Here is a 22,786-nt window from a genome sequence, read left to right as displayed (position 1 = left end):
GGTTGGAAGGAGAGGCCCTGGGGGCGTGCAGGACCGAGTCTTCCTGGGTTGCTGAGCAACCGGCCAGGCCTCACCCTCTACCCCATGCTCCCCTAACTCAGCCCTCACCCACTTCCGCTCACCCCTCTCCCTGCCGCGGAGCCCTCTGGGCACTTCCTGAGACAAGCAGCCCGGCCCCGCCCCCAGGGGTGCACCTGTCACTTCCTCTGCCAGGAAGCTCTTCCCACCGTGTCCACGTGACCTGTGTCTGCCCATCCTGCTGGCAGTGATGCCAGCACCTCCCCCGGCTGTTGCATTTCTCTCCACACCCCTTGCCACCTTCTGCACTGCAGGCCCCTCGTCCCCCGTGCTACCTGCTGTCCCTTTTGCACATGGAGGCATCCCATCACCTGTGCGTGGGTTACAGGAAGATCGATTCATTCAGTGATTCTCCACCTTGAGCAGGTGGGGGGGTGTGGTCTGAACACTCCCCTTCCTCCCATCCTGAGGCTGTGCCCCTGCGGGGCTGGCGCGGGCCAAGGGGTGCCTCCTACCCTGCTCCCAGGTGAGGCTGTGCCCCTGCGGGGCTGGCGCGGGCCGAGGGGTGCCTCCTACCCTGCTCCCAGGTGAGGCTGTGCCCCTGCGGGGCTGGCGCAGGCAAAGGGGTGCCTCCTACCCCGCTCCCAGGGGAGGCTGTGCCCCTGCGGGGCTGCGCGGGCCGAGGGGTGCCTCCTACCCCGCTCCCAGGTGAGGGCACAGGGCCAGCCCCCCAGGTGCCTGCAGTTGGCGGACAGGTCTCGGAGAGGCAGGTGCTGTGTGTGACACATTTCTCTCTTCCCAGGCCGGAGGGACATGCGGAGATGGAGGGCGGCGGGAAGGGCGCCTGGGCCACCCTGGTCATCCTGGCTGCACTAGCAGGTATGGTCACTGGGGTCTGGGGCTCCTCACTCACGCACTGCAGCGTGGGCGTGATGTTCACGCAGCCGAGGCCACAGGCACACAGCTGCCGAGGGTCCGCCTCGAGTGCTCCCCGCTGGGTCCCCTCCTCCTGCTGGCCTCTAGCCCTGCTGCACCGGCTGCTGCCCCGGAAGGGTCCTGCAGGGCCTCTGACCCCACCTCTGTCTGCATCGGGGATGTCACTCCCCGGGGTGGGGGGCACCTCCACGGCTTTCCCATTGCACCTGTTACCATGCCCCCTGCTCTTGTTTCACTTCCTAAATTTCAGTTTGGCCTTCAAGAAAGGGCCAGCTCAGGCACCACCTCCTCCATGAAGCCCTCCTGACTTGCATTTTCAGGGTAGGAATCCCAGCTTCCATTTATTGACTGGGTGAGGGGCTCACGTATGTGACACTCCACGGTCCTTCATCCCGCCGCTCCCCAGGGCACCTGCTGCGTGGATTCCTGGAGTCTGAGACCTGGGCTTTGCAGGAGATGGAGGCTGGGGACTGTGAGGTCCTTGGATGAGCCAGGGTTGGCACAGCGGCTTTGGCTTCACCGGGCCCTTTTATTACTCCATTGGTGTCACCTTGTTTTCCTGTCTCGGTAATAAATCCCTCATCGCTCACTGCAGTGATCCGAATGACGGCACCGGGGAACAGTGTGTATGTAGAGACGCGCTGTGTCCCGCAGGTGCAGCCCTACGTCGGCAGATGGAGCACGTTCCTGGTCAATGCTGAGACCCAGAACACCCCAGCATCAGCTCCCCTCCCCCTGCAAAGTGACCGCCTGCCGCCTTCTGCCTGCACGGCGTGTTCTGTGTTTACACACACGGGTTCTGTCTGCACAGTGTAGACAATGCGCTTTCAAAATCAGATCACGGCGGCCTTGACAGACAGCAAATGAAATAAAATAAAATAGGAAATACCGGAGTGTGGCATGAGCAAGGACTGCCTGTGACACTCTCTAAAGATTTATTCATTTATTTGAAATGTAGAGGGTCAGAGAAAGATGGAGAGAGAGAGAGAGATGGAGAGTGAGAGAGAAAGAGAGATGGAGAGAGAGAGAGAGAGAGAATGAGACATCCGCTGGTTCACTCCCCCAATGGCTACAATAGCTGGGGCTGGGCCAGGCTGAAGCCAGGAACCTGGAACTCAGTCTGGGTCTCCTTCGCGGGTGCAGGGACCCAAGCACTTGAGCCATCTTCCGCTGCTTTCCAAGGCGCGTTAGCAAGGAGCTGGATCAAAAGCTGAGCAGTCAGGACTCGAACAGTGCACCCATGGGTGCCAGATCACCCATGATGTGTGACCCATGCCCCGCAACACCCATTCCTGCCTTGTGACATTTTGATTTTGGGTGTTTTCCCTACTAAGTGTGAGCTCCAGGCTTGAGTGTTGGTGTGTTTGGGAGCAAAGATGTTCAGAAGCCCAGTGTGGTGGCCCTGGGGGCCAGGCACTCAGCAGGAGCTCACAGGACATCTGCCCGGGCAGTGGAGGCGGTGGAGGTTGGGGGTGGAGTTTTAGGGATAGAGCTCCGTGCCTTGGCCTCAGCCACAGTGGCTAAAGCTCTTTCCAAGGCTGGGCAGGCAGCTCAGGACCTCCGGGTCTGGTGTCTCTGGGCTGATGTTCCCTGGGGAAGCCCAGACTTCAGCACTGCTTTGAGAGGGGGTGGGCCTGGTTTGGAGCCTGCACATGGCTGTTCCAGGAGGGAGCGTCTTAGGGATTAGCTGCACAGCTCCCAGGAAGGGGGAAGTCCAGCCCCGCGTCTGTACTGAGTAGGAATTTGTAAATTCACAGTGGACGCTGAACCACTTACAGAGACTTAGCCACAGAGTCCTGGTCATTTGTCCTCTGGGCTTTGAGCCACCAAGGGCAACCTCTGTGAGCGCCCTCAGGCTCGTCCTGGCCCCACCTGCCCACCCCTTGCTCATAGCCTCATGGCTCACCTGCAGCTGGACCACCTCAGGACGTGTTCCCGATGCACCTGTTCTGAGCCCCTCAGGCTCAAGCCCTGGGACGCAAGGCTCAGCAAAACAGCATCTCGCCTCTAACAAAGAGCACAGGCCCCAGGCAGAGAGCCTGGATTGACTGCAAAACCCCAGGGTGACAACTGTTCAAAGGGGCATGGCTGCTCTGTGAGCCTGTGACGCTGCAGGCTGGCCACTGGCTGTGGAAAGGCCCCAGGTGCAGGAGCAGCCGGGGAGTGAGATACCGGGGGCAGAGCTGGGGCGAACTGGAGCTGGAGAGGAAGCTGCTGTGTGGTTAAGTCGGTTCTTAAGATACGCTAACGTTCAGGGACATCTGACCTTTAACCCAAATGATGGAGCGCTTTTAAAGATTTATTTTGTTTGAAAGGCAGAGTTACAGAGAGAGAGAGAGAGAGAGAGAGAGAGAGAGAGAGAGAGAGATCTTCTATCTGCTGGTTCACTCCCCAGATGGCCAAAGCCAGGAGCCTGGAACCCTATCCCGGAACTCTGAAATGGGTGCAGGGGCCCAAGCACTTGGACCATCTTCCGCTGCCATCCCAGGCCATTAGCAGGGAGCTGGACTGAAAGTGGAGCAGCTGGGGCTGACACCAGCAGGCATACGGGATGCTGGCATGGCAGGCGGCTGATTAACCCCCTACGCCCCAGGGCCAGCAGCTGTAGAATTCTGGGAAGAGTCTGGGGCGTGGAAGTGGGGGTGGGGAGGAGTAGCTGACTGGACGTGTTTTGGGAGAGTTTGTCTGGTTGTATCGTGGACGGCTGTTTGGGATGAGGGTGTGGGCACAGCAGGGACTCCCTCCCCCCTGGACTCCCTCCCCCTCTCCCTGGCGTGTCAGTTTCCATGGATGGACCCCGACGTGGGACCTGGTTTCACCCCCGCTTTCTCCTGGAGTCGCATCACCCACGCGGTTCTCTGCCTGTGGCCTCCACTTGACTTCTCTTCCTCCATGTGTGTAGCCTTTGCTTCGCGTTCGTTACACACCAGACAAGGAGAAAGAAGGCGAGGGAGGGGCCTACAGACCTGGCGAGGAGGCCAGAGGTGGGGCAGCAGGGGGGTGGTCAGTGTGGCCCCTCATGATGCCCTGACTCCAGGGGGACCAGGGCTGCTCTTGAAGGGAGCGGAGAAGTCGCCACTGTGGGAGAAAGATGCTTGGATTTGGGATTCCAGGCCCCGCGGCGGCTGGCAGGTGCACTGCTCTGCTCTCTCCAGCTTTGCCGCTGTTCGGATAGGAGCTGTGTAGCAGGAAGGGACGAGTCACGGGGGCAGCCACACATTTCAGAGGCTGGCTTGGCCGATGTGGAACTGGAAGTCGGAGAGCGTTGGTGAGAATCTGCCAGGTGGCACAGCTCCGCAGGGACAGCGGCGTCGGGGGACAGCCGTGGCCGGTGGCAGCGTGGAGGTTTGTGGGCCAGGGGCGGACACCGATGTTTTCCTGTGCCCTGCCCTCGATTTACCTCTCTTCTCTACAGGTTCCGAGGGAGAGGGCAGAGGGAATGGGGAAGCCTTGGAATGAGGCAGTGACTGTGCGAGTAAAGGTCTTGTTTACCTGTTGCTCGTTTGCTCTGGTTGGGCAGGGTTACACACAGCAGTGCTGATAAGACACAGCTCGGAGGGCTGAGACCCAGAGGGGCGGGGCGTCACTGGGGGGGCCGTGTCCTCCGGTCCTGTTGCCGGGGGGTGGTATTCAGCCCACTGTTCCATTTAAAGGGCACATCGGACTCGGGAGTCCCTGGGGCCCAGCCAGCGCCCTCCCTGCCTCCTGGCCCCTGGCCAGAGCTGCATTCATGACGCCGTAGTCACCCGTGCCGGCTGTGGGGTCCCAGGGACACAGCCTCATGCCCTCGCATGGGGCGGGCAGGGAGCAGAGAGGCTGGCTCCTTGGTGGGCAGGCTGGGGTCTCCCCATGCTGGGCCCTCAGCCTGTCTGATGGGTGGTGGCTTGGGCAGGGCCAGGGAGGAGCCTTGTCCTCTGGCTTGGGGTGCAGATCCGGCCATTTCTTGCCTTTGCTTCGTTTCCCTAAACTCAGCTCAGGGCTCCCGGCACCGCCAGGTTGGCCCAGCACTGGGGCTTCCCTGTGGAGTCGTCTCTGACGGCTCTTCCTTGAGCTTTATGATTTGAAGATTCGCTTACTTGTTTTGAAAGGCAGACCGACAGAGGGAGAGAGAGAGACATACACAGATCTTTCATCCGCTGGTTTCTTCCCCAAATGGACTCAATGGCCACGACTGGGTCAGCTGAGGCCAGGAGCCTGGAGCTCCATCCGGGTCTCCCCGTGGGTGCGGGGGCCTGAGCACTTGGTCCTTCTTCTGCTGCTTCCCCAGGTGCACGAGCAGGGAGCCGGATCGGACGCGGAGCGGCTGGACCTAGACCTGGCGCTCGGATCTGCGTCCGGCCCCTTATTTATTGGTATTCAGCAGAGACCAAAGGGGTCCTGGGTCCGAGGGGACCCAGCGTGAGTTGTTTCTCAGCCACACCCTGCCTCCTTTCCCACCGCGCACAGGCAGGATGTGAGGAAGGACGGGGGCTGGTACTCGGGCACTGCGTGGCCATCGTGGAATCCGGCCTCTCAGCTCGGCCTCCTTCCAGCCAGGGGCCCCTCTTCCACCCTGGCCTCAGCCGGCCCGGCTTCTGGCTGAGCCCTGCACTCGCCCCATCCGCTGTGTCCCTGCCGTGTGCTCTGCCCCCAGGCGATGTGCTGGTGTGTGTGTGTGTGCGCGCATACATGTGCTGGTGTGTGTGTTTGTGTATACGTTTGTGTGCATGTATAGCTGTCATGTGTGTGCATGTATGCATGTGTGTACATTTGTGTGTATGTGTGTATATGCTAGTCTGTGTGTATGTGTGTGTATGTATGCCTGTACATTCGTGTGTATGCATGTAGCACACATGTGCTGTCCTGTGTGCCTGTATGTGTGCATGTCTGTGTATGAGCTGGTGTGTGTGTGTGTGTGTGTGTCTAGCTGTCAGGCTAGATTCTTTTAGAACCTGCCTTTCCACCTGACATTACAGGTCTCGAGGGAAAAGGGGGGCTGTAGTTATTTGGGGAACCCCGATGCATATGGGAGTCCCTGGTGACCAGCAGTATCACCCACGGCAGAGGGAGACAGCCAGGCCCTGCTGTCCTGTTGATGTGGGGTGCACAGCAGAGAGGAGCCAAGGTGAGTGGCCCGCCAGGGGCCTCAGCTATGAGCACCGTGTGACACTGCGGCCCGAGTCCCCACAGCGGGGGTGCCCTCGCCTCTCGCTGGGCTCCTGCTGTTGCCGCAGCCCTGGCCCGCAGTTGTATGCATCACTCCAGTCCTGCCGCTCTCTGCATCACCTCCTGTGCTCCTGTGCCTCCCAGCTCCCTCTTTCTCCGACAGAGACCCCCGTGGCTGGATTTAGGGCTTGCCCTCAATCCCAGCTGATTTCATCCCCATCTTCCAGGACCCCACTTTCAAAGCCCACACCCCGAGAACCCAGTGGACGTGAATTCTGGGCAGGAGGGTTGAGCCCGGAACAACCGTGGTGTGTGGAGAGGAGGGCACGACAGTGGCCCTGTGTCCCCCCGGAAGCTCCCGATCTACTGAGAGAGCCCTGGTGTGAGGGCCCCTGGGCCCTGGTGTCTGAGCCACTGGAGGGCACCCAAGTGTCCCAGCTGCTCAGTGGGGGAATCTTAAGCTCTGAAGCGCTTTGGCTGGTTTATGTGGATTAATCCACTTACCACCTTGGAATACTCGTTGCCTTCCAGCTTCTGGATCCAGCTATCAAATCATAGACGGTCCCAAGAACCTCACGGTCCTGGCGGGCTCAGAGGCCCGCTTCAACTGCACCGTCTCCCAGGGCTGGAAGCTCATCATGTGGGCTCTCAACGGCACGGTGGTCCTGAGCCTCACGCCCAGCGAGCCCATCATCACCAACGAGCGCTTCACCTCCGCCAGTTACCAAGTGGACGGCAACTTCGTCTCTGAGATGGTCATCCACGACGTGCAGCTCAACGACTCCGGACGCATCCGGTGCAGCCTGCAGAACAGCGACCTGGACGCCACCGCCTTCCTCCAAGTGCAAGGTCAGTAGCCAGGGGCGCAAAGTGCAGCACGCCGAGCCCGGGGTCAGACGACAGAGGCGGCCCAGCTCAGCGGGAGTCGTGCTCGCCGTCATGGTGAACTGACGGATGCCTGGTTGTTTATTTGCTGGCTGGCCCCCTTCCTCTTCTCCACACCCCCTGCCTCCCTTGTTCCTGCAGGTGCTGGTCTCTAGTAGCCAACAGGCTCATTCCGAGCTGGCGTCTGTTGTCCGGCTCTGTATTTTTCTCTTGCTTTGTCACATCGCTCTTCCTTCCCTGTTTCCTTCCATCTTTTTCCTGGGTGAAGACTCTGGATGGTTCTCTCTCTCTGCCCTACCCAACAGCCTTCCTGGAAATCTCTCCCGGACTCTCCTGGGGCCGGTTGCGGTCGCTTTGGAAATAGTTGACAGCCGTTGCTCTTTCTCTCATTTTTCATCCACGTGACTATCTGTCTTTGCCAGTGCTGTTTGTCAACTTCAAAGCTGCGTTAACACCTTCTTCTTCTGGCTGAAGCACCCCAGTCTGTTTCTCTGCCCCCGCCACCTGGTGGACACAGTCAGAGTGTGTGTTCACCAAATATGCCAAGTCTTTGAGAGAAAAGGAAAGGGTAAATACAGCCTGCAGGAGTGGATAACTTGTTTTTCATTTTAAAGGGATTTCTGAGGTGCTGAAGATCATGTTACCTAGTGAGAGGTGCTTTACGGGAATTTAGAATATTCTTTTTTTTTTTTTAAAGGATTTTATGTATTTATTTATTTGAGAGGCAGAGAGAGGGAGAGACAGAGAGGAAGGTCTTCCATCTTATGGTTCACTCTCCAAATGGCTGCAACTGCTGGAGCTGAGTCGATCCAAAACCAGGAGCCGGGAGCTTCTCCCATGCGGGTGCAGGGGCCCAAGGGCTTGGGCCATCTTCCACTGCCTTCCCAGGCCATAGCAGAGAGCTGGATTGGAAGAGGAGCAGCCAGGACTAGAACTGGTGCCCATATGGGATGCCGGCGCCGCAGGCAGAGGATTAACCTACTGAGCCATGGCGCCGGCCCCTGGACTATTCTTATCAAAAGTTAGCCACTTTGCGTTCTGTAGAAGGGTGTTTATGTGTTATTTATAGGTGCATTGGAACTAGCACAGTTCTTGATTTCTATGGCAGACATTTCTTGCAAGAGAGACCATGTCTTTGAAAAGATTTCGTGTGACCATCTCTCTACTTGTCTAAGAGAAATTCTTCAAGATTCTACCCACTTTTATGCTGCTATCAATCAAATTTGATACCATCTGGTGGAAAGACGTATCTACCTACTTCTATTTTCATTTTTAAAATGGCTCTTTTTACTATAGAAATGTAGCTAAATCGGCGTATCCTTATTTGTTGTCTTTAATTTCATGTGGTTTAATTAAGGGCACAATGATGTTTTCTAAGCAAGTGGTTTTACGGGACCACCAGGGGCTGTTGGCCTATCCTGCATGACAAGGTTCTCACGATGATGATCTGTGGAGCAGGGGAAAGAACACAGGGATGAGAATCAAAGCTGAGAGTTCTCATTTTATCTGTTATCTACTGAGGGGCCCTGGAGGCTTCCCTGCCCTCCCCCGCCCCAGGTTTGCCATGAGGATTGGGCGGACAATGGCAGCCTGAAGACTCCAAAGCCGCGTCTGATCCAGCTTACTGAGCATCAAGTGGGGGACCCAGTGGTCCGCAGTGCAGGCTCAGGCTGCCGGGGTTCAAGTTCCAGCTGGGTTATTTCCAAACTGTGTGACTCTGGCTACTTGATCTTATGCCCCTAGCTCCTGCCCCACCCGGCTAGGGTGGCATCCGATGAGCAGGCCTGTGGAAAGCCGTCAGTGCAGTACCTGGGTCACAGCCGTCACCGTACAGTCCTCTGCTGTCCTCTGTTATGTTCCCCGGAAAGCATGTCATTATGTTAGGCAGTTGAAGGGAACTTGAAGACGAACAGAACGAGACACAGTTCCTGTCCTCAAGGGCCTTCCAAGAAGTGTGGATGCTACAAGTTGCACCCGTAACAGGGGCACAACACACATGCTGTAGAGTGCAGTGGAAGGCAGGCAAGTCCAGCCTGGAACCGGGAAGGGAGGTGACAGGACCAGTAAAACCTTCCTGGATCACTGCGTGGAGAAGGCAGCATTCGAGTTAGACCCCGGGGGCCTGCAGGGGAGGAGGAGCGCAGAGCCGGGCTAGGACGCACGGGGCCAGAGGCGTGGCTTACTGATGCCACGTGCACAGCACATCTCGTTCGAAAAGCCCCGTGCTTTTGCAACATCTTGTCCTAATGCTATCTCTCTACAAGTTTTCCTTGTCTCTCTACATACTGGTAATTCCTGCAGTTTCTGATTTGGAGCACAGATGGAGGAGCGAGCGTCTCGGGAAGTTAGACTGCTCCAAGGTCATGTGGAGGACACCCACGGAGCCGGGAAGGAACCTGACCGTTTTAGCCTCGTGCCGTCGATCTCAATGGCACTTTGTTCTCAGGGGAACAAGGAAATGTTCTCTGAGCAGCAAGATCTCCCTCCAGGGAACAGGGATCTCAAAAAAGCAGGAAACAGCCACGAATTCCCCGATGACGGCTTCTTCCTCCTTATGTATCGAGAAGGAAAATAAAGAGAGCTGGCCAAACTGCAGACCGAGTCACGCCGTCTGTAACTACTCCAGTCTCGCCTCCATGTGCAGGGTTGGGCATGCACCTGGCTGAGCTCTGGGGAAGCTAGTGGGGAAAAGTTGAGCCCCAGTTGTGCAAGGAAAATGAAGCTGTTTCAGATTGCTGTGCTGGTCCACTTATTTCAAAAGATATTCTATATTTGTTTATTTATTTGGAAGGCAGAGAGACAAAGATTGAGAGATAGTGAGTGCACGAGACACATCGTCCATGCTCTGGTTCACTCCCCAAATGTCCACAACAGCCAGGTCTGGGCCAGGCCGAAGCCAGGAGCCCAGAACTCCACCCAGATCTCACATAAGTGGCAGGGGCCCAGATACTTGGGCCATCTTCTGCTCTCTTCCCAGGAGCATTAGCGGGATCTGGTTTGGAAGCAGGGTAGCCGAGACTGGACCTGGCACCCCAATATTGCACGCGGTGACTTAACCGACTTTGCCACAGCACTGGCACGTGTGTTGGTCTGTGTAGTGCCCAATCCACCGGCTAGTCACACATCAAACTCCAGACCTCTTGTGTATTGAGGGCCACAGGCGTGGAGTTGAAGTTCTTCCATTACCGAGGCAGTACCATTCCTCCCAGGCTCTGTCCCCATCTAACAAATCGAAGTGACAGACACGAAACCCTTCGCCCACACCCTGCTGTGGTTACAGTGCCTCCCGAGTCAGCAAAGGTGCCTAACTTATTCCAAGAGAACATTCGGGAAAGGAGTAATGGAGAAACACAGCGTTCAGGGTGTAAAGGCATTTCAGTGCCGTCTGCAGGCTGTGGGTGTACCCTGAGACCTCTCCAGGTTAAGCCTTGAGGTCACCACTGTTGTCGTAGTACTGGGGCCGTGGTTGCTTTGTTTGCTCTCATTAGTGTGTGTGTACGAGGAGGCGTCCCCTGGACATCGGGAGACCTGCCTTGCTCTGTGGACCCGGTATGATATAAAACCATGCAAGGGTAAAACCTGTTCCAAGAGCAAACAGGGCTGTGTATTTTAATATAACGGAGAGCATTGCTTATTGTATTTACATACCCTTGGCATAACTATCCCTTAAGCAACTGTGACTCACTGAGTTTTAATGTAGTATCGAAGAATATCCAGGATTTTCTGGCAGGCTACTAAATACTCCTCACTAGTCAGTCCCACTGCATTGCCGTGGGAAGTCATATTTTTTTTCACATCCTCCATGCAAGAGAGTAATCTATTTATTTGAAAGACAGAGTTACAGAGAGAGGTAGAAGCAGAGAGAGAGAGAGAGAGAGAGAGAAGTCTTCCATCCACTGCTTCACTCTGCAAATGGCCACAACAGGCAAAACTGTGCTAATCCAAAGCCAGGAGCCAGGAGCTTCTTCCTGGTCTTCCACACGGGTACAGGGACCCAAGCACTTGGGCCATCTTCCACTGCTTTCCCAGGCCATAGCAGAGAGCTGGATTGGAAGAGGAGCAGCTGGGACTTGAACTGGTGCCCATATGGGATGCTGGCGCTTCAGGTTGGGGCTTTAATCTGCTGTGCCACAGCGCCAGCTCCTACAGGCTCTTTTAAATATTTTAAAAATACACATTTAGCTGTCATGTCCACTATGGCAGAAACTGCTGGATACGACCCACATACGTGACGGATCTTTGGAGTCTTCTGTGGCTTCACGGGGTGTGGGAGGGGCTGAAACCACGGCATCTTAGAGCCGTGGTGACGTCAGATCACTTCCTTCACAGGTGGGGACTGAGAGCCCCACGCTTTCGTGGCTTGTCCCAGGTGAGGGCAAGGCCGGGGCGGAGCCAAATTGAGAACCGATGCTTTGATTCTTCACCCAGTGCTCTTTCCACTGTGTTGGGCAGAGGGGATTTGCAGCCTGTTTTGTTCCAATGTATGCATATTTGTGAAGGCTGTGTCTTTACCCGGGCCGAGCCTCAGGTCATTCTAGTGCTGGTAGCAAAAACAGACGTCATTTTCGTGTGAATTACACGGTGCGATGCTGATGCTGACGTAGGGCGGTCGGATCTTCATCAAACTCACAAATGCTCTGAGTAAGCTCTTCGCATACTTGGTTCGAACTAGCTAATTCTATAGTTGCGTGAGACTTGATTTGCATTTAATTCATAACTAGAAGCACACGTGGAGGCAACAGCAAAGGAAGTTGGACTTAAATAGTAAAAACAGTGAATGAGGTCGAAGTGCAGGAGGGGCTGCCTCCCAGGAGCGTCCCCACGTCAGCGTCCCCACGTCAGTGTCCCCTTTCTGCTTTCCCTCCTGGGCAGCCTCCCTTCAGCCATGGTGCAGCCCCTATGGCACACGCGCACCTCGTCTTTCCCATGGGATTCCTTTCCCCGATTCCTAGTTTCTATTTATTCCCTTTCTCTGAGAGTTCACGTTTTCTTGTGGGCAACCTCATCTCCTCCAACGAACCTGGCAGAGGCAATAAAAAGACACAAACAAAACCTGAGGCCTGGCGTCCTGGTGCAGACAGAACCTCTCGGGGCTGGGGAGGACAGCTCTCATGAGATGCGATCTCAAGCCAAGATTTTTACACAAGGCCAGGAAACCGAGCGCTGCGAGGTCCTGTCATCTCTTTGGAATGTTTCTCTTTTCTTCCTCAGTCATGGGAGACTTGCACATTCCCGGAGACAGTCTGAGAGTCGTAGAGGATGAGCCTTGCAATGTCACTTGTCGCGCTTCCGGCTGGACCCCACTCCCACATATTTCCTGGGAGGTCGGAGTCCCTGTGAGCCATTCCAGCTATTTTTCCACCCCGGAGCCGGGCGACCTACAAAGTGCAGTGAGCATCCTCACGCTCACGCCGCAGGGCAACGGGACGCTGACCTGCGTGGCCGCCATGAGGAGTGTGCAGGCTGACAAGACTGTGAGTGCGAACCTTACTGTGGTTCCGCCTCCCCCGGGTAAGTGAAGACTTCCTGCTGGTGTTGGTGGGTCTTGCTGCCTCAGTAGCGCCGCATACGGTGGCCTTGATTCGGGGAAGGGGTGGTGAGGAAGGCAGATGACAGGTGCTGTCGGCTTCGTGATCCTGTGATCTCTCCTGCCTTTCAAACTCCATCTTAAAGTTTTTCTTCTTTCTAATTACATATGAAAACCACTTAGAAATCTTGCCATTGAGTTACGGCTAACAAAACATGTGGATGAGACAAATACTTCATGCATTTCTCTAGTTTCACCCACCGCTGTTCCGGGTTGGTCCCACCCTTAGGCCAGTGGGAAGTGAGCCCTAAGACTGTAGGGGCATCCGGGTCCTCTCAGGTATCCCCAGGCCTTAGTGGAATTCCAGATGCTGCGTCTCCGGCCCAGCACATCCACAGTGAACTGCAAAGCTTCCCTGTGTGTCTGCTTTGCCCCAGTAGTGGCTCAGATTCCGGGTGTTTTGCACTGGGGCTATTTGCCTCTCTGTACCTAATGATGAGCCCCAAGTCTGGACAGGAATCTCACTCATGTTTCAGACACCTCCTACACAGCCCGAGGGGAATTTGGTGCAGTGGCTCCAATGCACCTGCGTTTTGACTGTGACCTGTCCCCTGAGGTCAGGCGAGGAGTTGTCCACTTACGGTGTCATGGCCAGTGCCCAGACACATTTGGATTTTGGGGTTTTTCCAGTTTTGGGTTTCTGGTTGAGAGGCAGCCGACCTACACCAAGTCTGTAGACATAACTTGACTAGGCGACATGGTGTTGCTTCAGGCCCCCCGGAAGGATGTACTGTTGGGGTACGTGGCATACCAGGAACCAGAGCCATGCGCCTGAAGGGACCCAGGAGCCCAACAGAGTTGGCGTGGGTGAGTGGGCAGGGAGGACAGTGAGACCTAGGACAGTGCCTCTCATGTCACAGAGGAAGAGCAGCCCAGGGACCGACCGCCCTTTCATCCAGGGGCCATGGCTGCACGAGTCAGAGCCGGGCGTAGAGGCGAGAGAGCTTTTTTCTTGGTCCAAGAGAAACAAAGCTGCGGTCAAAGCCCAAATAACAACAATAACAATAAAAAGCAGCGTCATAGAGCACCTACCAGGGATGGGCACTCTGCAGAGTTTCACCAAATTCCCTTATACAATAGCCCTAGGCGAGGTGACGGGGGCAGGGCTGTCTGGATCCTGCCAGTAGGTGGCAGGGGCAGCCCTGGCCACCTATGCCCAGGACCTGTTCCCCACCAGCTGCCCCCAGCCCTGTGTGTGCAGCCAGCGATGGGGTGTGTGGGTCTCCTAGGGCTGCTGGAACGCTGGAATCATTGTCTCAGGTTCTGAGAGTGGAATCTGCAGCCAGCCTTCAGCTAGGGTGGCTGCTTGGCAGGGCCGTGACAGAGAGAGAGAGAGAGGGAGAGAGGGGAGAGAGGGAGAGGGGAGAGAGAGAGAGAGGGAGGGGGGGGAGAAAGAGAGAAGGAGGGAGAGAGGGGAGAGAGAGAGAGAGGGAGGGAGAGAAGGAGGGCGGAAGGGGAGAGGGAGGGGGGGAGAGAGAGAGGGAGGGGGGAGAGAGAGAGATTGAGAGAGCCCACCACCTGCCTTTCCCCTGGTTTCCGGTGGCTGCTGGCTGGCTTTGGCCTTGCTTGGCTTGGGGAAGCATCACGTGATCTTGGCTTTCACCCTCACCATGGTGTCCCTGTCTGGATCTCCTTCCTTTTGTTGGTCACACCAGGCCGGGAGGATGCACACCCCTCCGGCAGGTGAACCTGCTCTACAAGCTATCCGCCAAAAGTTTGTGGAAATGCGTATTATGAAACAAATTGCATAGATTTCTGAATTTTGGCACCAAAAGAACTTATCGTTTAGTTTCATTTTCCATGGACTTGAAGAAGAAAGTGATTCCGTTTCCCAGTAAGGCAGTGTTCTGGGGTTGTGGACATTTTGGGGTGACGTGGTGGGGTCTCTGCGAGCTACAAAAAGCCGTTCAGGGCCTGGTTCTGTGCTCTGCAGTGCACAGAACGGGCTGCTCTGCCACACAAGCTCCCCTCCATGTCAGATGTCCCCAGAGCCCGGGCAGTGTGTGCGCGAATGCATAGGCCAGAGGAAGCTGGGCCGGGGGCATCTGTGGGGACCCTTGCGCACGGAGCTGCTCTGCCCCGCGCCAGCTCTCTGTGCCGGAGAGGAATGTGGATCCAGCGCTGCCGGATCTTCCAGTTCCTCAACAGTAGGTCCAACCTGGAATTTGACATGAATTTCCCCGACATTTACTTACTTATTTTTAATTTTAAAATTTCTATTTATTTTTAAACATTTTTATTTTGAAATTCAGAATCACACACACACACACACACATACACACAGAGAGAGGGAGGGAGAGAGGGGGGGAGGGGAGGGAGGGAGGGAGAGAGGAAGAGAGAGACTTCCACCTGCTGGTTCACGTCCCAGATGGCTGCAGCAGGCAGGGCTGGCCCAGCTGGAAGCCAGGAGCCTGGGCCTCTATCCTGGTCTCCCACGTGGGTGTGAGGGAGCCAAGGCCTTGGGGTTTCAGCTCCTGCTTCCCGTGGGCATTGGCAGGGAGCTGGATCGGAGGTCAGGGTCGCCGGGACAGCATCCTGGGCAGTGTGATGTGGGACGTGGATCCCCCAGCAGCTGCTGCACCACAATGCCTCCCCCCACTCCACCCTGATTTTTCAACACTGCCAGCCAATCAAAATGTCTTCTAACTCCCTAAGCCAAACGGATAAACACACGGTGACACAGAGGGGCCACTTACCAACCCCTGCTGTGAGTGCCCTAAAGTCACTTCCATCTCCCAGAGAAAGGACCAGCTGCCAGGGTTTCCTACATTCCAAGGAGCTGAGTACCAGGGCCCTGCCCCCCTTTTCTCTTGTCTAGAAGGTTCTGGAATAATGAAGAAGACTGGAGCCGCTCACTTGGGGTGGCTGCTGCTTCCTCTGCTTGCTTCTCATGGACACATTTCGGCTTCTGTGCCTGCAGGGACCCGCTGGACAGCTGCTCCAGGGGCCTGAGTCCTGGCTCTGCTGGAACCAGGCCCCAGAAATACGGTCTGCACTGATTTTAAGTCAAAAAGCTAGTTTTTTGCACCTTATTGAGTTCAGCGGAATTTGCCTTACTCCTTACCAAGGGAAGCCAAACTCAAACCTAGCTTGCCTTTCCTTCTCCAACTTACTATTATTATTATTTTTTAAGATTTTGTCTATTTATTCGGAAGTCAGAGTGGAGAGAAAGAGACAGGTACAAAGAGGGAGGTCTTCCATCCACTGGTTCACTCCCCAAATGATCACAATGGCCGGAGCTGCCGCCAAACGCAAGCCAGGAGCTCCCTCTGGGTCTCCCACGTGGGTGCAGGGGCCCAAGGACTCGGGCCATCTTCCACTGCTTTCCCAGGCCACAGCAGAGAGCTGGACTGGAAGTGGAGCAGCCAGGGACTCGAACCCATGCCCATATGGGATGCCGGCAACCGCAGGCGAGGATTAACCTACTGTGCCACGGGGCTGGCCCCTTTGAGCATTTTCAATATGATACAATTGGATCCAGGGTTTGAAAAGGAAAACTCAAAAAAAAAAAAAAGATTAGTATCAAATGGAGCATAATGGACTGTTTAAGCACACATTTAAATGAAGTGAAAGGCAACAGAGGGCCCTGGCCTGACCCCTGGTACCTGAGAGCAGCGGAATTCCCAGAGGATCTTGCACAAGGTTTCTCTGCAGGGCAGAAGGGAAGGGCCCTTAATTCCCTTGCTCAGGCTTAATCCAGCGGAATTCTTGACTGGACCCAGCGCCCCACTCACGTTGCGGGGGCGGGATGGCTGCAGAAGCAAGCCCGCTGTGTGTGCGGCAGGCAGTCCTATTTGTTGGGCTCTCTTGGAAAAGGGCAATTTGCTTCTAAATTATGCATCAAGGCTCCGAGCAGCTGGGGGCTGCCTGTGTCCAGGGTTCTGTGAGGGTTGCATCAGCTGACATCTGCACTCCAGCCTTGGCCGGCTGGGCTGGCTGAGGAGCCGGTTCCCCGGGGGGCCCTAAGGAGCAGGCCCAGCTCCTCTGAGAGAGAGAGAGCCCAGGCTGCTTGAGGCTGAGCCCGGTCCATCCGGCTGCCCCAGGAATCCAGGGACCATTGGGCCAGCACTGGATTCCTGGAAGTGCAAGGAATTGGTCCTCATTTCTGGAAGGGTCCCTCTAAGTTGTTGAATGAAGAATGACAATGGCAGTGCGGGGACCTTTCCCCACCCCAGGACTGGTGCAGACACGCTTACGCCAAGGAGGCGAGGGCCCCCAGTGCTGGTTGTTTGCGCTGTGTCTGCCTTGAGCAGGCTGCACGGTGGCGTCCCTGGAGCCGCGTTTCTCAGAGGCCCATGCGCCTGGCTGGTGCGCCGGCTCCTGGCCAGGACCGCGTTTCTGCGGGGAGCGGTGGTTGCAGGACAGAGAGGAATGGAAGGAGCGATGCACCCCACCCCACCCCCCGGCTTTCGCTCTGGCACTAAATGGTGACCTTCGGGGTCAGTTTCCTTGCCTGTGAGATGGGCAGGAAGATAGAGAGGAAGTTCTGCCTCCCGGAGGGGCTCGGAGTCATGGGAGGAGCCTGCAGAAGTCGCTGAGGCTCTCACCCTCCCCAGAGCTCCTCCTCCTGGAATGATTGTTTATTGGTTTATTTTACCTGAGAGAGGGAGGGGGAGAGAGAGAAGAGAGAAAGGGATTCAGAGGGAGAGGGAGGGAGAGAGAGAGAGAGAGGGAGAGGGAGAGGGAGAGAGAGGGAGAGGGAGAGAGAGGGAAAGGGAGGGAGAGGGAGAGGGAGAGGGAGGGAGAGGGAGAGAGAGAGAGGGAGAGGAAAGAGGGAGGGAGAGGAAAGAGGGAGGGAGAGAGGGAGAGAGCGCTCCGCTGTGGCGTAGCTGGTAAAGGTGCTGCCTGCTGTGTTGTCCCATATGGGTGCTGGTTCGAGTCCCGGCTGATCCACTTCCAATCCAGCTTCCTGCTAACGTGCCAGGGAAAGCAACAGAAGGTGGCCCAAGTCCTTGAGTCCCTTGACACCCATGTGGGCGACCCAGAAGAAGCTCCTGGCTCCAGATTGGTGCGGCTCCGGCTGTTGCAATCACTGGGGAGAGTCACTGTCTTTCTCTGTCTCTCCCTTTCTCTGTAACTCTGCGTCTTATATAAATAAATAAATCTTTTTTTTTTTTTTTAAAGACCTGGGCCATATCCTTTGAGGAGGGACCTTCCGCACCGGAGAGGACACATGGCAGGTGTAATGTAGGCTCAGGACCTCCTGCGTCCCCCGTGCTGAGCAGCCTCGGGCCATTTCCCTAGTCTCTGGTCCTGTGTGTCTCACCTGCCCGAGTACAGGACTGGCTTACGGACGAGGTCGTTCCAAGGTTCCAGGTGTTCTGTCCACCATCACCATTTTCGGTTTTTCAACGTATGACTATAATTCTCTGTTTTTCAACCTACTGTAAAGACACTCATTACAAGTAAATTTGCTTCATCTTAAAGAAAATCCATGATACATATGCATGGGTATATGCACACGTAAAATAGTAAACTCAAACTCATGATTAAATGAGAACGGCTCAGCTGTGTGGCTCCCACGCTAATTCAGCCTCCTGGCTCATCCTCCCGAGGGGACTTGGGCTTGAGCCCCTCCGAGTGTGAAATCCACAGAGGATCTGGCTCCCACTGGAGCCTGGTCACAGAGGACAGGAGGACAGAGAACAGGTGCGTGGCCTCTGGTGCCACTGGCCATTGTGGGCGGGGCTTGGGGCAGCACTCGCTGAACTCGGACATTTAAGTACTATCACGTCCTCTGTCCCTTGGTCCAGTCGCCAGCCCCAACAGGACCCCCCTCCTCTTCCTGTCAACAGCAGGCCTGCGCTCTCTGGGCCACACTGGAGGAGAGGTTGTCACGTGTTGACAGAAGGCGAAGATTCTAGTATTTCCCTTCCCAGTAGCAGGCCACTGGTGGGGAGGGTGTGAGGGAGCCAACAGTCACGTTGCTTTAGGCCAGCGAGGATGTCAAGGCCACTTCTCGGATCCTGAGCCAGCTCTTAACGTTTGACCCCAGGTGACTTCCTTAGTAGGGAGCCTAGTCCTATTCGCAGACTTCAGTTTGTGAAGAGTGTGTTGAACTGGAGGCATTGGGACGCGTGCATCGCCCCTCCCCACATTCTCAGGACCCTCACACCCATCTCTCAAGTCTCACCACAGCCAGATACGGCTCGAGTTGTGACCTGTGAGCTAGCCAGAGGCCAAAGGCTCCGTGGCAAGAAAACAGTAGCTGTGCCATTTAACTGTTTGTGTTGACACCAAGTTCCTGTCCTCTACAAACCTTCCAGACAGTGGTCTGAATTTCAGCTCCAGTTTCAAATATCATCATCGCCGTTCTAGACTTGATGATTGCATTATCCTATCTGAGGGAGTGGCTTATGGGAGCAGCCTGTAGTGTGAGGGTTTCTTCAACACACCAGAGGTTCTCAAAACGTGGGCCACCGTGCACCTGTCCTCGCGTCACAGGCAGTCTATTCCACACCCCCTGACTCTGATAGCTGCAGGTGGGCAGGACCTGCGTTAGGGCTCCATGTCCAGTGGGTTGTGGCATGGGAAGCCTATGTATGGTCCTGAACCTTTCTCTTATTACCTTTCTTTTAGGAAACCCTTCTCTGTCTCTATCCACCCCAGCTCATCTCAGAACGATAGCAGGTGATGTGGAGGTAGACGGCATGAGGAAAGTAGTTTGGTTTTCTGGAATGCTACACAGCTGCTCTGGGCATGTTAATAGTGGAGAAAGGTGAGGTGTAGGCCTGCTTCAGCTGCAGATGGTGCACAGACTTCCCTCGTCCAGGTAGTCAGAGGCAATCCAGCCTCTTAATCTGTCCACCCACCCATCTATCTGTCCTGCCTCATATGTGCCAGGTTCTTGGGGTCTAGGAAAAATAAGATATCGTCTCTGATCTTAGGGAACCATGTCCAGTTTAAACAGTCACAGAGACATTAGAAGAATTACAAGCAACAGCAGTTGATTTTATAAATATTTGAGATGGCAATGCGTGTGACATGTTAAAAAATGTCAGAATTATTAATCATTTCTTAAAGTCTTAGAAGGAAAACTTAGAAACCATCTCAGGTAGTGCCAAGAAACTCTGCATCCAGGGCAAAAGACAAATACCTTTTTATCTGATGAAATATTTCAAAGCAGAGCTCCCTGGATTGCAGCCCCTGCTTTCAGACAAGCCTGTGGCTCATTCCGCGGGTGAGCCCTCGCCCGTGAGCCAGCATCCGGGTGGTTGATGATGGTAGGCGTTCCCACAACTTACTCTGAGCATTCGCATTCGAAATTTTTCTATTCTGACCTCTAATTCCAACTTGCTGGACAGACACTGATTTTAATGTTCGCCCTATGCTCTTCAGAGGCAAGCTACTGTTTTCATGTTTTCTTTTTGTTCTAAGATTTATTCATTTATTTGAAAGGCAGCATTACAGATAGAGAGAGGAAGACACACACACACACACACAGAGAGAGAGAGAGAGAGAGAGAGAGATCTTTCATCTGCTGGTTCACTCCCGGATGACTGCAATGGCTAGGGCTGGGCCAGGGCAAAGCCAGGAGCCTGGAGCCTCATCTGGGTCTCCTTAGTGGGTGCAGGGCCCCAAGCACTTGGGCCACTTTCTTCTGCTTTCCCAGGTGCCTTAGCAGGGAGCTGCATTGGAAGCGGAGCAGCTGGGACTCACATGGGATGCCAGCGTGCAGGTGGTGGCTTTGCCCACCACATCATACTAGCCTCTGTTTCCATTTTTCTAGAGACTAGCACCTAACAAAGCAGCACACATTCACACCCAGATGCTGCCAAGCACTCAGCGTTGGGTGGCAGGCTGGGTGAATGGCACCTCACAGTTAAATGGATCCACTTAAATGTGGCTTGGCTTGAGATCCGGAGACGTGAAATGCTGAGTGAGGGCTGTCCTGGGAACCCGTGCAGCTACTGCGTGCTATCGGCTGGGGGAGCTGCCACCCATGTGGGATCATGATGGTGATGATGGTGATGGTGATGGTGGTGGTGGTGATGGTGATGGTGGTGGTGATGGTGATGGTGGTGGTGGTAGTGATGGTGATGGTGGTGATGGTGATGGTGGTGATGGTGGTGATGGTGGTGGTGGTGATGGTGGTAGTGGTGATGGTGGTGATGGTGATGGTGGTGGTGGTGATGGTGATGGTGGTGGTGATGATGGTGATGATGGTGATGATGGTGATGATGGTGGTGGCAACATTTAAATCCTGGCATTCGAGCACCAGGTGTGGTGGCCGCCATGGAGTGCTGGAAGCTTCGTTGTGCGTCATTTCAGTTAACTGAAGCTTGAATGTGGATGTGCACATGAAGCCAGTACTGGAGAGCTAGAAGACACAGCAGCAAAAAGTCAGACTGAAATTTTCTCTCCTTTTCTCCTTCCCTTTAATTTCCCGCCTGCTCCTACGTCTCCATGACTACTGGATCAAGCACGAGTGGGAGGACAGCACCAACGAGGTGGCTGCTGGAGGAAAAAGCAGAGAGAGAGGGCGGGCAACAGATCCTGTGCTGGAGCTTGGAGGGGGGCTGTGCCAGAGCCACGCCCCGAGGGCCTTTAGAAGTGACTCTCCATTAACTTCTCCTTAGTTGCTTCGGGCTCAGGGCTCTCAGTGGGTGGGGACAAGGAAGCGAGCGAGCGGCACATGCCAATCTCCCAGTCCTGTGTCAGGGAGGCTGCTCAGCAGGTGTCCCTGGGCTCAATCGAGGGACCAGAGCGTGACGAAGGTGTCTTAGTGCGGAGCCTCGGTGTCTCAGTGTGTTTTCTGGTGCTGTACCCGAGGGCAGGGCGGATGCAAAGGGAAGAGGTTCATTTAGCTCACAGCTCTGGAGGTACAAGTTCTCCAGTGCACCAGCTTCTCTCAGTGCTGTCTAGCGCCTCCCGGAGGGTGGGTGGAGATCCTCGTGGAAGAGGTCACGCAGTGAGACAGGAGGCCAGAGGGAATCTTCTATAGGAATTCGCCTCTGCAGGAATTAACTGGGCTGCCAAGAAGTGCACTAACCCCTTCTGGGGTGGGGTGGGGGGCTCTCAGTGACCTACCCACCTTCTGCTGGGCCCTGCCTCTTAGTGGGGCTCCCTCTCCCAAAGATGCCATTACTTCTTAACACCACCGCTTTGGGGACCAAGCCTCCAGGACAGGCACTCTGGGAGAGAAGCCACACCCACAGCACAGCACTTAGGGGGTTGTCACACCTGCCCAGTCTTAGCTGCTTCCCAGGAGCATTAGAGGTGTTGACCAACTGATACTAAGGCTGATGGACCAGGCACGTGTTTGCTGGGGGCCGCGAGTATTGCCATGGATGGAATTGTGGAGTGCTGGATAATTGAACGTGTGAAGGGAAGTCGGCCATCACAAGGCAAATAATTAAAACGCTACTGGGAAGCACCTGCAATTCGTCATGTGACAGAATCTGTGACACTAAAACATTTCCTCCTTTCAACCTTATAGGCAGTATTGATAAGCCAGGTACATCACTGCCTACCTGGGCCATAGTTCTGCTTGCTGTATCACTGTCACTACTTTTGATCCTGATCATTGTTCTGATTATAATATTCTGCTGCTGTTGTGTCTCCGGGAAAGAAAAAAAAGGTAATATTTTTGTTCATATACATTTCTATGTGGTTTTTGAATCTTTGGTACAAGCACTTAAGTTAATAGCTCATCAATGTTTCACAAGATATGAGGGTACCTCAAACATTCGTAGGAAATGGAATTAAAAGACAAGCTGATTTTGGGGGCAGAAAATATAAAGATCCTTACATAGTTTTTATTCATGATATTAATTTTCCTGGACTTTTAGAAGGTCACTCAGAATGCGTGGATTTCAAAAAAGTTTTCACTAAAGTAAAATTGTCTTTTAATTCCATTTTTATGAACTTCTGAAGCTCCTTTGTACATTAACCATGTTGAGATTTCACTTCACACTTGCCAGGACGATTATTATCAAAAAGACAAAAGACAGCAACTAGTGATGAGTAGGCAGGGAATATGAACTGCATATTATATTATAATGGTGTGGCCATTTATGGAAAACAGTATGGAGGTTCCTCAAGAAATTAAACATGGAACTACCTCTGTGATCCAGTGAGCCCTCTTCCGGATGAACTTCCAAGAAAGGAGGCAGTATGTCGGAGAGAGAGCTGCTCTCACGCCTCCCTTGCAGAATCATTCACAAAGCCAACGTATGAAACCGACAGAAATGTCCATCAAAGGCCGAATGGGTA

At 54.7% G+C, this 22,786-nt stretch overlaps 1 protein-coding gene across 5 annotated transcripts in view; it reads left to right on the top strand.

The window, feature by feature from the left end:
* IGSF5 (immunoglobulin superfamily member 5) overlaps window positions 1-22,786 on the top strand; it is a 42,120-nt gene that overhangs the window by 2,399 nt on the left and 16,935 nt on the right. Inside the window, exons 2-5 of one of the 5 annotated variants that reach the window (XM_062204869.1) lie at window positions 821-897; window positions 6,631-6,948; window positions 12,196-12,495; window positions 22,011-22,151. In XM_062204869.1, the coding sequence (XP_062060853.1) occupies window positions 840-897; window positions 6,631-6,948; window positions 12,196-12,495; window positions 22,011-22,151 (817 nt within the window). In that variant the 5' untranslated portion in view covers window positions 821-839. The other 4 variants (XM_062204885.1, XM_062204891.1, XM_062204889.1 and 1 more) reach the window with 4 other exon arrangements.

This window comes from Lepus europaeus, chromosome 2, assembly GCF_033115175.1.
Source record: "Lepus europaeus isolate LE1 chromosome 2, mLepTim1.pri, whole genome shotgun sequence".
NCBI classification, from domain to species: Eukaryota; Metazoa; Chordata; class Mammalia; order Lagomorpha; family Leporidae; genus Lepus; species Lepus europaeus.
The sequence above is the reverse complement of the archived record's forward strand: the minus strand, read 5'-3'. Positions and strand labels throughout refer to the sequence as shown.